Source organism: Podarcis melisellensis (assembly GCF_964234715.1).
Source record: "Podarcis melisellensis genome assembly, chromosome: 17".
Taxonomy (NCBI): domain Eukaryota; kingdom Metazoa; phylum Chordata; class Lepidosauria; order Squamata; family Lacertidae; genus Podarcis; species Podarcis melisellensis.
The window spans coordinates 37,138,059-37,153,885 of record NC_138534.1 but is presented as its reverse complement, the minus strand read 5'-3'; the positions used below and the strand labels follow the sequence as shown (position 1 = coordinate 37,153,885).

The 15,827-nt window shown below is 43.7% G+C and overlaps 1 protein-coding gene across 1 annotated transcript in view; it reads left to right on the top strand.

Moving 5' to 3' along the window:
* The first annotated feature begins 1,954 nt into the window (after positions 1 to 1,954).
* The window catches only part of DGKQ (diacylglycerol kinase theta), a 71,196-nt gene continuing 57,323 nt past the window's right edge, over positions 1,955 to 15,827 (top strand). Inside the window, exons 1-2 of the mRNA XM_081893926.1 lie at positions 1,955 to 2,342; positions 15,397 to 15,476. Coding sequence (XP_081750052.1) covers positions 2,015 to 2,342; positions 15,397 to 15,476 — 408 coding nt within the window. The 5' untranslated portion in view covers positions 1,955 to 2,014. The remainder of the gene's footprint in view (positions 2,343 to 15,396; positions 15,477 to 15,827) is intronic.

Below are 15,827 nucleotides of genomic sequence, written 5' to 3'. Positions count from 1 at the left end.
GGCTGCTTTGGCTGCCACTGACTGTGTTTTGCAGGGAGTTGGACTAGATGATCCTAAGGGTCTACAACTCCCACCCAAGAAGAGGGGCAGACAAAACTGATGAACGATGTCGAGATGGCAAAGCTTACAGGCAGAATTAGAAACCAAGAAGAGGACCTCTTTAATAAAGAATGGGGGAAGTTTATAATTTATTTGAAAAGCTATTGCAAAGAGTTACATAAAATTGGTAGGATTGACAGAAAACCTGTAGTAAAAATTTGAACTATGGATGGACAAATGATTTATAAAAATAGAGTTATGAAAGGGACGCAGAGGGGGAAATCACTACATTAAGATGCTGCGCTGGCTGGAGGGGATGCTAAGCAGCACGTTGGGGCTGCCGTCGTCTTGGAGCGAGGAGTTCCATCGGCCCTTCCTCGCCCGAGAGAGAAAGAGAGAGGCGATAGAAGAATGGCAGATGAAGACGATGGATTTTTCGGAGCTAGCCGACCTAACTGGAAGAGTCCGTGACCAGAAGGAGGAGGAGTATCAGGAAGAGTGGATTAAATTTAATGATTACTTAAATATGTTAAATTGACTGAAACCAGCTTGCAGATACTTAATTGGCTCAGGATTTTATTTATGTTAAGTGTCGAATTAATAAGTTTAATTTCATAATGTGAAGATCTAAGGGTGTTAATGTTCCCCCCCCCCAATTTTTTTATTAGTTTTCACAATATTATAAACAAACAGACAAACACACAAGACAAACAAACATAAACCATAGCCTTATTGAAAATCACACTTACTAACTTTGTTAAGTGACGTCCTTGCTTCCCCTTGGTTAAATTTCATTGCATGTCCTTTTAACGGTTTTCCAAGTCCCAATTGTTATGAAATTTGACTTAAACATTAACATCCTAAGGATGTTAGCAGACCTAAGGATGTTAACGTTTAGGTTAAATTTTATAAGAGCTGTGATTTGGAAAACCGTTAAAAGGACATGCAATGAAATTCAACCAAGGGGAAGCGAGGAAGTCACTTAACAATGTTAAGAAGTGTAATTTCCGACCAGGGAGAAGAGTCGGTGGAAGAAGATTGGAAGAAATTTAAAGACTATTTACAGAAACATTGCAAGATTAATGAATGTTAGAATGATGTTGGAATGATTTTATGTGATTCTAGCAGAAATGTTACAAAGATTTAGGAAAAATAGACTGTAAATTGGTGAAAGGAGAGAAAGTAAAGTCATACTAATTTTAAGATAAATTTACAGGACAAAAATTTGAAAGGAGGGAAAGGATTTGCTGAAATGGAAAATTGTCTCAGGATACAAAAAAGGGAGGTGTGAGGAGGTCAGGGAAATAAATTAATGAAAGATCAGTGATGGGGAAGATTTGTTGTATTTTTTATGGATTTTTCTTTTTTTGCTTGATGGATTTCAATTCTCTGTTTTATGTTCTTTTTGATTTTTCCTTTCTTCTTTGTATTTCATCTTTTCTTGTTTAAAATGGTTTTTTTTTTGTTGTATTTCCAAAAACTTTAATAAATATTTTACTTTTTTTAAAAAAAGTGTAATTTCCAATAAGGCTATGGTTTATGTTGGTTTGTCTTATGTGTTTGTTTATAATGCTGTGAAAACCAATTTAAAAAAATTGAAGAGAGAGAGAGAGAAAGAGGGAGAGAGGGAGGGAGGGAGAGGGACTCTCGCCCACGCCGCCCGCCAGCCCGCCATGAGGCGGTTGCGGTGCCGCGGCGGCCGCTGAAGCGCCGCCCTTCTGCGTCCCTCCCCATCCCTCCTCTTCCTCCTCCCTCAGGCCGCCTCCTCAGCCGCCACTGCCGCCTCCGGCTTCCCCTGGCAGCGCGGCGGAAGTCTCGCAAGAGAGGGGCTGCCTGCCCGCCCGCCGCCACCCGTCTCCTCACGACGCGCCCCTGAGGGGAAAAGGGAGAGACGGGGACGCGGCAAACCCGTGAGCGCGCTCTCCTCTTGAGGCGGAGGACCCCCAGCCGCTGCTTCCCTCAGAGCCGGGCGAGCATGGCAGACGGAGCTCACGCCCCGCTCGGCGGCGGCAGCCGGGGCTCCAGCCCCTCCGCCAGCCCCCTCATAGGCAGAGGGGGAAAGAGCCGCTCGCTACCCACCACCACCTCGTCGTCGTCGTCGTCTTCGTCGTCCTCCGCCTCTTCGCTGCACCAGCAACGGCGGACGCCGCCCGCGTCGCCCAAGCAGCAGCAGCAGCATCAACAAGCGGCGTCTCGTGGGAACGCGCCCGGGCATTGCTTCAAGAGGGTGACCCTCACCAAGCCCACCTTCTGCCACTACTGCACCGACTTCATCTGGGGGCTGGCCGGGTACCTGTGCGAAGGTAAAGGAGGGCTCGGGGGGGGGGAGGGAGGGAGAGGGGAAGCGGGAGCGCGCGCGCGCGCGTGCCTGTGGGAGGGAGACTCCTGCAAATCGATCGATCGATCAATTGATTAATTTGTATACCGCTCTCCAGACGAAAGCCTCAGGGCGGTTCGCAGCATACAGATACCACACACACACACAAAATACATAATAAAAAACAAGAACGCGAATCTCCTCACGACCCCTAGTGGGGGAATTACCTATAGAAGAATTGCGTGAGACCCTGAATTAATCAATTTGTTTCTTGGTATGCCGCCCGCCACCCAAAGATTTCAGGTGGTTCAGAACATATGAATACTATGTACACGTATGCATGGAATAGATGATAAAAACAAGAATAATCTCCTCACGACCCGTATCAAGGAAATTATCCATAGAAGAATCATAGAATTGTTGGAAGGGACCTTAAGGGTCATCTAGGCCAACCCCCTGCAATGCAGGAATCTTTCGCCCAATGTGATGCTCGAAGCCGGGACCCTGAGATTAAAAGTCTCCTGCTCTGCCGCATGAGCTGATGTGGTTATGTGTGTATGTGTGAGACCCTGGATTGATTGATTGATTGATTGATCTATCTATCTATCTATCTAGTTAGTTATTTTGTATGCTGCTCTCCACTCGAAGATCTCAGGGCGGTTCACAACATACAAATGCAACAAACACACACACACACACACACGATAGATAATAAAAGCAAGAACGTTAATCTCACAACTGATGGGGGTGTTATCACTAGGAGAAATGTGGTTTTGGGTGGGTGTATGTGTGTGTTAATAGGGACGCAGGTGGCGCTGTGGGTTAAAGCCTCAGCGCCTAGGACTTGCCGATCGAAAGGTCGGCGGTTCGAATCCCTGCGGCGGGGTGCGCTCCCGCTGCTCGGTCCCAGCGCCTGCCAACCTAGCAGTTCGAAAGCACCTCCGGGTGCAAGTAGATAAATAGGGACCGCTTACCAGCGGGAAGGTAAACGGCGTTTCCGTGTGCGGCTCTGGCTCGCCAGATGCAGCTTTGTCACGCTGGCCACGTGACCCGGAAGTGTCTCCGGACAGCGCTGGCCCCTGGCCTCTTAAGTGAGATGGGCGCACAACCCCAGAGTCTGTCAAGACTGGCCCGTACGGGCAGGGGTACCTTTACCTTTACCTTTATGTGTGTGTTAGGGACAGATTTCATTTTTCTTCCTATTTTGGGTGCGTGACAGCCTGTCCTCAAGAGAAAGGGTTAGGCAACAGACACACACACTCTATTTACAAGAGCTCCTGTGCCTGCAAGCAGGCAGAAATGCAGCTGGTGAAGCTTTCTCAGTCACTTGATCTCCATACCAGCAGCAGATGCAAAGGACTTCCTTTTGTAGGTTTGCCAACATTTCCCTTCCTGGTGCTTCTTGTTTTGTCTTAAACCAGCCTCTCAGTGTGGGGTCCCCCCCCGGCAATGAAACCGCTAGCACATTTGCAGGGCCCGGTGTGGTTTCAGATTGAATGGGGGACTGCATGTTCAGATTCCTGCATTGCAGGGGGGTGGTACTAGATGACCCTTAGACCCCCCCCTTCCAACTCTACGATTCTGATTCATCTCTGTGTTGGGAAAAGCTTTTCCTGTTGCAGCAGCAAATGCAAATCACTTTCCCTTGTAAGATTGCCAAGGTGGGGCTTCTGTTACTTAAATAGTTGCCTAACAGGTTGGTATCATTCGGGTGAAGCTGTTAGTGCCATTTAGGTGCCGGTAAAAAACTTACTGGGTTGCCATAGAGCCAGATGCCAGGGACTTTCCCTTGTAGAGGTGGCTATGTGTATGTATATGTTCCTGACAAGATTTCTTTGTCTTGGCATCTTGAGGTCTATCAGATGAAGCTTTCCTCATCACTTCTTTTTGCCCTGGGAAAAACCTCCCTGCACTACAGCTATAAGGGAATTCCCTCTTAATAGGTTGCCAGTACTGTACTTGCAGGTCCCGTTATCCGAGCACTCGTTATATGAAAATTCACTTATCCAAACACAAGGAATTAGTACCCAAACCTTGCTATACACACCACTGATTCAGATATCCAAACAGGCAGACCTGTGTGTAGCCGTTTCACCAGAAACCATGGTGGGAGGATGGGAAAGATTGGACAAATAAGAGAGCATTTTGCCCTTCCTTGTTTGCCTTTTGCAAGGTTTCAGAGGATTTCTCTGGGTTTTTCATCGTTTGGGGGCAAAATTCTGTGGTTGGGAAAGCATTAGAAATTTCCCCATAGGAATAAATGGAAATCGTCAACGTCTTGTGCAAAAAAAAACAAAACAATTTCCTGAGAATACATTGTGTTTGGGTAGTGAGACCTGTGTACATTTGTCTCCTGAAATGCTGTCTGGCAGTTAGAAACTTAGCAGCTGAGTCCTTTATCATAGTTTACTCTCTGTTGCCAGAAACGAACTAGTCACATCATCTCAGAGAAAGTCATTCCGTGGAAGCTGGTTGTGTTAGATTTAATTACTCAAGAAACTCTGTCACCCACAGGTAGATTAGAATGCATAGGCTAGCAAACTGGTGCAACGTTTATGGTTTTCTGTGACTGGCTTACTCTTACTGTGGGACTTACTCTCTTTTTGAGGGGTCAGAGATGAACAGATGCTTACAAGGGGTGTAAATGTTAAACCCCTTCTGTGTGCACTTGAGTCTTTTGGGACTGTCAGGGTCTTGGCCCTTCCATGCTGATGGGCTGCTATTGGTGGGCTGAAGAGTTGTTCCTTAGTGTCCCTTGTTTTCTGTGGTAAAATTGCCTCCTGTTCATGGCCTGCTATTCTTCCATCTTGGAGGTTGGTAGGTCAACTTATGCAAATGGTATTGGTTTCACTAAAGGAGAAGAGAGAAGGGGGAATAGGGTTGTGTGCCCCCCTCTGCTGCGCATGTTAGCCATGCCATGCATTTGATGCACATGGCAAGAGGTTCTGTGCATATACTGATGTACACTCATAAAGCTCCTTCATATGAATGGGGATCTTGGACCAGTCAGGATCACCTTTGCATGGGAAAACTCTGTGCAGATGCCAGTATGCCTGTAGAGGCCGCTTCATATATGCATAGGAAGGGCGCCCAGTGTTAGAAACTTGGATATATAAGGTAATTGCCAAATGGCACCTTAAACCCAGGTTACAGTTGCCAAAATGGACTTTCTCTGTGCCTTTTTGGCCACAACTCCACTGGCCAGGGCATGACACTTCTGTTGTTTGTCTTTCTCTATCTTGCCTTCCACCAGAAACCAACATTTTATAGTTGAAATAAATACTGAACAACCTGAAGGTTATTCTGAACAAAGAACTTAATTATCCTTTTTTCAGAACTTGGATTATTTTCACTGTGGCATGCATTCCGTCCTGTCTAGATTATTCTTTCCTTCTGAAACAAGGTTTTGACATCCTTGTTAGTTTCAGGTAAAGATCCTTTTTCTTCCATCCAGCTGTTAGAGCCTGTTCGATATGATACTTTGCTACTTGGTCTTTATTGAGGTGGGAGCCAGTTTACTGGGAGTAAGATCTCCCCAGATAATTTGGTTTTTTTCTCCATACAGTAGCCATGATAAAAAGGGGAAGGATCATCTGGCTTTGACACTTGCCTCTCTTACCTACCTTGTATCCTGAGTGTAAAGCAAGTTATTGGATGCATTGAGCCTATTTGAAGTTTTATGCTATGCATAATTTCTGAGTCTGCAGGGCTGTTTCCTCCCCTTTCCTTTGGAGGAAGCAGCTGTTGTCCCTGTTTGTTCTTGATGCATTCGGGTCTAAACATCTTGACATGCCACACTGATCTGTTCTAACTTGCTAAGATGCAGACATCATAAGATGGCCTTGAGCACAAAGGTCGCATACAGAAGGGTGACATACTTTATTTAAAGATTTAGAGTGGCACTATGATTAAGCATTGCTCATATCCATATTACATAAAAAAGAGGGTGTGAGCTAGGTATGGAACCCAGGGAATGAGTCATATACTATATAGCTAGGTATACCGTAATTGAGCAATGCAGTAGTGTGTGTGTGTTTATGCACCAACCAGGAGTTCTTTTGCATCAACTAATTTGGAAGACGTTTAAACCAAGAACACTGAAGTGCCTAATTTGCGTGTGAGAAGAGAGAGACTCTTATGCGAACTCACTTACAGAAGATTACACAAAAATGTTTATCATAAATAACAAAGGAAAGTCTTGCTGTAAAGGTGATACGTTATTGCTTGCCTTAATCATTACTTCAATGCAAAGCAGTAATATACTTATCATGAACATGTTCAGTAGATCTTTCCTTCCTTGTTTTCTAGTCCCTTCTTTAGCTGATAAACATTGAAATATTGACCCATAGATTAGGGACATGGGTGGCGCTGTGGTCTAAACCTCTGAGCCTAGGGCTTGTCGATCAAAAGGTCGGCGGTTTGAATCACCGCGACTGGGTGAGCTCCCGTTGTTCGGTCCCTGCTCCTGCCAACCTAGCAGTTTGAAAGCACGTCAAAGTGCAAGTAGATAAATAGGTACCACTCTGGCGGGAAGGTAAATGGCGTTTCCATGCCCTGCACTGATTCGCCAGAAGCGGCTTAATCATGCTGGCCACATGACCCGGAAGCTGTACGCCGGCTCCCTTGGCCAATAAAGTAAGATGAGTGCTGCAACCCCAGAGTCGTCCGCGACTGGACCTAATGGTCAGGGGTCCCTTTACCTTTTTACTAATATTAGTCTCTTTTGTAAAGAACATCATACTTCTCATGGCCTTTTACACAGCTTTTTCGCTTTCATCCCTGGTCCCATTTTAGTCAATAATCCAATTTCTGTCTCTTTCATAAGACTGTACTTCTTTCCTTCATTCACACCTTGATAAATTACATTCATTATGAATGGTCCTTGGCTAGAGGAAAAGTCATCATAAAATGTCTGCTCAGTGTGGTTATGCTCTGAATGTTTTAAACAATGGATATAAAGTATTTGAGGTGAACATTTGCAGTTAAGAAATAGCAATGTTGACTGCATAATTGCACTTTTGAGTTCATCTACAAGCTAAAGCTTTGTGGGATTTTTGACTCAGAGCAAATTAAAACAAAGTTTAGGCATACAATTTGTTTTAAAGTACTTTGAAAATGTTCAGAAATGCTTTTTCAGGACTGCTACTGAAATGGGCTACATTATAACCTAATTTTAATCTTTTTTACATTTCTGAAATCTTTATCCGTAAGTTAGAAAAAATAAACAAGATTAATTACTATTTCTCATTAAAAAGAGTTCTGAAGCAAATGGCAATACAAACAGCTTGGTTGGACTTGTATGCTTCCATCTCTAAGTCTGTGCCATCAATTTTCTTCAGTATTTACAATGACTCACCATTAGATCTGGTCATATATAATGTTTTTCATCTAGCCATGGCTAGGAGATATGGATATTTCATTTTGATGACTGTAACCTTGGTTTAAGATGCCATTTGGCAACTAGCTTATATATCTGAGCTTCTAACACTGATAGATTAGTTTTCTTTTTGACTTGGATCCCTCCACCTTTTGAAGTTGCTCTGTACAAATTAATTTCCCCAGCATGTCCCCCCCCCCATTTATTTTAGTTACGCTTGATTCCATTATTGCTTGAACCTGCCATAGACCGTCTTTCACTGATCCGTTGAAAGTTGATTCACTTAACTAGCAGTAAAGAAAGTGATGATTCAACCATGAACTCATAAGCGATATCCAATGTGATAATCGAGAATTTTGACACCTTTGTGAAAATACTGCTAAAATTCCTGTGCTGTTAGATAGTTAGGTTTGAGCATAATCCCATTATTTATCACACATACAATATTTGTGAAGAGTGCCCAGTTCTCTCTTGATCTGGTCCTCATCCCTGAGTTCTGAGTTCAAAGGTTGCTTGTTGAAAAGAGGACTGCAATTCCAGGAAATGATCTTAATACTTTCTCTTGATTACCAAAACTGATCAACTATGTTTTTGGGAGCTTCATGCCAAAGAATTTCTTAAGGAGAGCCGACAGTTTCTGTAGGAACCAGAAAAAGAAATTTGAGAGAAGTCTAGGGCCAGTAACATGCAAAAGTTTTCAATTTGGATATAGGTCCTATGATCACTGTTAATACATTTTATCACTTAAGGGAGAGATTTTCAATTAGTGTGCTGTGGCACCCTGGGGTGCCTTGAATGATGGTCAGGGATGCCACAGGCAATGCTGACCACTGTCCCTCTTTCCTTCCCTCCCTCCTCTTACGCCCTCTTGCATTTCTACCTCCCAAAGGCTTGCACAGCTGTTTATTGCAGCAGCCCTGGCTATCAGCCCCACAGGTGAATGATGCCTCTGGGAGACACCTCTCTTTGGGGCAGGGTGGGGGAGCTCAGAGACCAGGAGAGGCAGCAGCAGTTGCCCAGAGGACTCCCAAGGAGAGGGGAGAGGAGAGGAAGCTGAGGGAACACTCCACAAGGAAGGGTGTTTGAAAAAGGTTGAGAGGCTGACAGCTCTGCAGGCAATGGGTGACATAACTGGGCTCCTGCCACAGAAAGAATATAGTCAGTCAAGGGAGCCGTGGACTCAAAAAGGTTGAAAACCTCTGACTTAAGGTATCCAGCGAGAGTTTTTATATACTTCATGTAATGCTTCTGTTTCAATACCATGACTTGCTTTGTGAGGCAAACATGGTTATAAAGGCCTTAATTTTCTAGGGAGATCTCCCCCTGCCCCACAGTGCTGGCTGCTGTTTCGAAAAAAGAGAGCAAAACTTGTAGATTTTATAAAAGTTAGCAGTCATCTGAGTGCATTTTCTGGAAACCTAAGTAAATTTTGGGTTGTGGCAATCCCATTGGCAAATAATAACCCAGACTGAAGTTGAAGAGGGAAATGAGATCACTTAAACGTCTTTGGCTGTAACTTCTTTCTTCATTCAGTTGCAGCACTGCCACAGTGAGTAAGATTTCTGCTTCAATTAGTCAGTTGTTTCAGGCTCCTGGATATTGGACTATGGATATTGGACTATTAGGTTTCCCTCCATGCATAAGCCTGAGGACCTGGTGTTAGTTCCACTGTGCTAGAATTGTATTTGATTTTCTTGGCCCTTGTGGTTCAGATTCTGCACAGCCTCCTGATAGCTTGTTTATCTTTTCCACAGCTTTGATTCCATTTCTAACTGGGGCTTCCTGGTGAAAAGTATGGGCCTCCCCCGTATACCACAGGTCCTCTGGCAGGTATCAACAGTGGCCTATAACTGCTAAGCAACATACCAGGGCACAGTTATGCATCACTAAATTGACTGGGGCAGTACAGTTCCTGCCCATGGACCAAATCCATCCAAATGGGAAGATGGACTACACTCAGAGTGAAGCCTGCTTGTGCCATTAAATCTTGTAGCAGTTGTTACTTTCCACGCAGGCTAAGTTTTCCCCTCCCCGGAAGCATACACCCAATGTTGATTGAATGAACATTAGGTTAGAAATAGCTATTTTTACTTCTGGTTTTCTAAGAAACACAGCTATAAAAGGTCTTTGCCACACAGTCAACCCACAATTTAGAAGTCAATAGTGAGCTTTGTTTTGATGTCTATATGTCCCTATGGCAAATTAGATAGGCAGTTTCTGTGCATATTTCTGTCAAGCTTTACCTGGTGATTGCTTTATTGTGTATTTTTGAGGTGTACTTTTCCATTTAGCAGCTAATTTTTACCTAATAGTTACGTTTGCTTCAGGTTGTACGTTTTCAGGTTGCGTCCCAAGGCAACCTGGAAGTACCAGAAAGGGTTACTTCCAGGGTTTGCCGATCACGCATGCGCAGACGCACAAAATGACGTCATACGCATGGGCAGAAACAGCGAATCACAACCAGCGCACGCGCAGGCGCGGGTTGCGTTCTGCTCATGTTGCGAACGGACCTCCGGAACGGTACCTGCTAATCTACTTGTACTTTGACATGCTTTCGGGTGAAGGCGTCTTCTTCTATTTGGTCCTGTGTCAGTTTCAGTTTATTGGTTAGTTTTTCTAATAAAGCTGTTTCCCATACTATTTGATACCACTGATCCATGCTTACTCCTGACATGTCTCTCCAGTGTCTGGCTATGATGTTTCTGGCTTCTGAGAGTAGGTGGGTTATGAGCTCTTTATGATGTGAGTGGGCATTATTATCTTGGAAGATGTTTAGTAGGGCCAGCTCTGGGGTGACTTCTAATACTTGCTTAGTTATTTTGCATATTTCTTGTATTATTGTTGTCCAGAATAGTTGGATTTTGGGGCATTCCCACCACATGTGGAGGTATGTGCCTGTGGAGGTGCATCCTCTCCAGCATTTTGGTGAGGTTCCTGGGCGTATTAGCGCTAGTTTCCTTGGTGTTAGGTACCACCTGTAAGTGAGTTTCAGAGTGAGTTCTTTCCTTTTCACTGATACGGATTTAAAGGGAGGTTTAGACCACATTCTGGTCCACTGAGTGGAGTTAATCTCATAGCCTATCTCGTTCTCCCATTCTTAGGAGCTTTGTGGGATTTCGGAGTAGTATTTTGTATATTGCGGATACCATCCCCTTGCCGTGTCCCGTTGTTGTTAGAAGGAAGTTTTCGAACGTTGTCCGGGGCCTAGTTGCCGCTGATTTTACTACTGAATCCTACCCAGTCTTGTTGTGTTTCCAAGTAGTCCAGCCATTCTTCCTCTGTCTTACCATTCTGAGCACAGTGTCATGCTGTTGTCTCTGCCAGCCTTTAGCAGCTACTTGCCTGTTGGAGCCCATGAATGTCCCTCATAGGGATGTGCAGGCTGCCAACTGCTTGGGGACAGTTGCTACTTATCCCAGGAGAATTGCCAAGTGCCACATTCTAGGGCTCCCCTCCCTCCTTGTGTTGTTTTTTTTAATACTACAAGCACTGAAGATATTATCTCAACCCAGGATGCATGTCTCACCTGGGACGAAGTGCACACGCACACACATACACATACATGGTTAGGTTCATAATTAATCGCAGACTGGTTTTGCCTATCTTGATGACCTTGATAACTAACTCAAGTTCGAATGATACGGTTTTCTGAGCTGCTTGTTCCTGCTTAAGAAGCAGTTTGGGTTTACCGGATACTCTTTTCTCACATGCACTTAATCTGAGAAACTGGAACAAAGTATTCAGTTCTGGAAGTTTGCCTGTAGAAGCAATTTCATCCTTGATTCAAAAGACAGAAGAGGTTGTGATAACAAGTGGAGCAGAAGACATCAATTACTTGTAACCAGACCGAGAGAATCAATATCTTGTAACTAATGGAAGGCACGACCTTTTATGATGTGGAACTTGGAAGTCTTGAAGGGGGGAAAAACATTTCAACTGCCTATCCATCCAGAAGCCGAATTTATTTCCAGGACTACTACTAAATTATTTCAAAACCTTTCATAACAAGAAAACCCACCAGCCATACATGATGATACATCGGGTTTGAGAAACTAACTAATTGGGGCTGTTTGCTTGAGTCTGCAATAGCTCAACACTTCTACAATTTGTACAATTTTCTATCTTATATGTAAAAGGAGCAGTTGATTGACATGAAGGAAAGGTAGATACTAGCTTTGCTTTCCAATGGCTGAATATCAGTATGCAATTTTCTGTTGAGCAAGTTCATTAGCTGCCTGTGGTTTCTCTGGGAAATTAGGCATGGCCTTAAATTAGATTAAATTCTGAACTCTTCCTTATAATATGCTTTTCGGGGGAAACCCCTGTTACGTTATTATGGGTATTAGACCCCTAACATTATTTACTGTGAGCCCAGTATTTTACCTATGCATCTCTTGTGTTTTCTTCTCCAGGGCTTCCTAATAATTCAGTGAGGAATTTAGGTTGCATTGTGAGGGTGCAATGTTCTGCAGTTGCTTTTGTCTTTAAGACTATAGTTTTGGAATGTGATACCAACGAATCTCTCCCCGCCCCCCCCCCCGGTTAAACTGGACCAATTTAAAAATCTATTATAGTTTTTGTTTACACCTAGGATAATAAAAGTTTTACGCTGTTTAAAAATGGTAGAGGGTTTAAAAAAAGTTTAGGGACTTTTTTCTATTTCTTTTCTTCTTTTGCTTATGAAAGAAAAGAATTGCTGAAATGTGTCATTTTTCTATATGTGAGATGTTTTGCCTCCTCAGTTGTCAGCCACTGAATAAAAGGCCCTGTCCATGGAAGTCGATGAAAATATGAACAACTTTAGCAGGGCCTTGGCTAATAATGATCACACTAATGAGGAAGTTGTTTCAAAAAATATTTTATATGGTATTGCAAAGCAAATATATCATCTGGATGTCATACCATATTTACCAACATGTTTCCTAGAAAGGATTTGTTTATTCATAATTCAGACAAAAATACTCTTTTCTATTAAATATTTACAGAATCATTTTTTTGAAAGCATGTTGTGAAATAGACAGATATTGGCCACAAAACTTTTATTGTGTAGGCAATCTAGTAGATAATAATAATAATACTTTATTGTTGTCAAGTAATAGCCCTTGTTATGAAGTTAAATTTAATATAAACTGGTATAGCACAGAAATGAGCAAAAACAAGTTTTAAACTCTCACTTTCCCAGTTTCTTGTATTACAGTCGAAGGAGCTCAAATTGTCATCAACTATATAGCACTTAATAGGATCCACTCTTTGCATATTAATTTAGGTTCTGATTGAGAACTCTAATCAGCAGGACTTAAAACAGCTATGATAGATAAAGCAACGACTTAGATGATTCAGCCTAAACGCTACAAACAATAAAGGCTTCTGCTTCTGCATCCAGTAGCTGATAGCTTCAAGGTCATCTGCGCTCAGCTGCAGCATCTGCTGAAGAGGACAATGGAAAGAAATAGAAGCAATTACCCTTCAAACAAAATGAGTAGCACATGATCAAAAGATGGCAAATCCCACAGAGCCCTTTTAAAATGGCAGCTAAATTTTCAGCATCTGAAGAGCAGCCATTGTCTCCTTGAAAATTGGTGCTGCCTGTCAAAGTGTGTGAGTAAGTTTGAAAGCCTAAGCATACTCATGAGGAAGTCAAGTCTTAATGAGTTCAGTTGGACTTAAATAAACATGTTTGGAATTACAAGACAACATAAAAAATGTGGAATTGCCTTGCCAGTGATGCCACATAGGAAGAAGTCAAAGCGAATAAGAATTGGGTTCAAACTACTGTAGTATGTTGATCACAAGATTTACATGTGACAGTAGATGTAACAGGATGTGGAATTCAAGCACTGATAGAGCATAATGACAAGGTGTGACCAAGGATGTTCTTTTTTCACAGCTGCCATGTGTTGGGTTGATGTTTTTATTGCGCTATCCGCTAAAACCCCAATATGTCTTTCCTAGCTAGTCACTGCTAGTTCAGACATCAGCTTGCATGCAACAACAGGATTTTTTGCCCTTATGTGCCTCTTTTTACACTTGCTTTCATTGACCTGCCTTTGCTATTTAGTTGTTTAGTCCAGTGTTTCCCAACCTTTTTTGGGCAAAGGCACACTTGTTTCATGAAAAAAATCTCGAGGCACACCACCATTACAGCCCCGTGACGTCAGCGCGCAGCGTCATGCCGGGAGGGACGCACGAAAGTGTAAGTTTCAATTTTTTCCCCTCCCCCTTGCCTTCCTTCTGTGCCAACCGCCAAAAAGCCAAGAAAAAAGCCAAGACTTTAGGGCAGCAGGTCGACACGGAAGAAGCTCCTACCTAAGGACAGGTGCGACGGCCGTGTCCTCTTCTGCCACACTTGGCAGCCCTGCCTCACGGTCATGACTCCCACCCTGATTTCTCCCCGCAGGTCGTGCGGCACAGGCAGCCCAATGTGTCCAGCCCAGACACAAGCCCCGCTTCCCCACTCTAGATCCTGAATGCGACCAAGTGCTCTGGACTCCCGAGCAGGGTGGGAAAGAGGACTCGCATCTGGTAGCCTCCGGGCTCCTCGCCTGCTCGAGGGATGGCATTGCAGGCAAGCTGCCGGCCGTCGCCATCGCCGCCCCCTCATGCGAGTGGACCTGCCCGGAGTGGTGGGCCGGGGAAGGCTCGCTCTCTGTGGGGATGTGGCCCGCACGCGCGGCCCCGCTTCCTCCTGCCCAGGGCTGAGCTCCTTACCCGCGATCTCGGTCTCGCGCACGCGGATCCCACTTATTCCGAAGCTCGCGCCACTAGCCGGGGCTCTCACACCGTGCCAGGGCGAGGCGGCGCGGCCCACTGACGTCATCGCGGCTCGCCGCCGCCCTCGACTTCCCTGTTCCCTCCCCTCCCTCGGGTCGCCGTGGTTACCGAGGACTGCAAGCTGCTCGGGCGAGCGTGGGGCATTAAGTGGGAGAAGGAAAATTAAAATTAAAACTCGCCTGAAGGCCGCCTCTCTGGATATCTTTCGAATTTTTTAATTTTTCCCGCGGCACACTAGGCAATGTCTCGCGGCACACTAGTGTGCCGCGGAACACCGGTTGGGAAACACTGGTTTAGTCACCCAATCTGGAGAAACTGATTTGGAGCTCTTTGCAGTTTGCTTGAATTTTCACTTTTCTGAATAATTTATATAGCAGAATTCAGTGCTTCAGACTGCTTTAGATACTTTATCTCTGTATGGTAGGCAATTTTTGTCCCCATCTTTCAGATAGGAAAAATGCAAATTCCATGCTGCAGATGATTAAGAAATGATTTGAAAATAAAACTTCAGAAAGCATAGTACCCTTACAGAATCTGAAAAAGGAGAGCTTAGTTCTGGAAAAGAGGTAGAAGAACATAACCAAAATAACCAGGGGCCTGGGACTATGGGGAAATTCTACAACATTTGGGTTTGTTTGTTTTTGGGCAAGTACGGAGGGACATGACAGGTTTATAAAAAAATTGTGGTGGTATGGAGAAAAGGGATAGGAAGAAATTTCTCTCATAATACTAGAAGTTGGGGTCATCTAATGAAACTTAACAGCAGTTTCAGGACAGAAAAAAGCAAGGACTCCTTTACACAATACAACATTGAATCCGGGATTAATGGTATAATTGGAATTTTAATGGTTTTTTAAATGACCAATTAACACACATCCTTTATTTTCTACAGTTTGCAATTTTATGTCTCATGAGAAGTGCCTGAAGCATGTGAAGATGCCATGCTCTTGTGTTGCTCCAAGTCTTGTAAGGGTAAGTTGCCCCAAGTATCTACGTCTCCTGCTTAACTCTTGAGTTTCTTTCTCCTTCCCTTTCGTCTGCCTTTATGCTGAAAACCATTTGATGTTATATGCTTTTTGGTGTGTCATGAAATGCTTCTGTAGGAGAAATACAAGTAAACAAAATAACGAATTGTCCCTAAACAAAGGTGTAGGTTAACATTTCAGTATACTAATTCTATTAACAACTAGAAGAGGTAATGAAATGCCTAGCAGTATTTATTCTGTCCCAAAGATCTGGAAAATTTGCAGCATTAAAATATCAATTAGCAGAACTGAAATAAGGCAATATAATACAGTGTGTGACAACACGTGGTCAATCTTG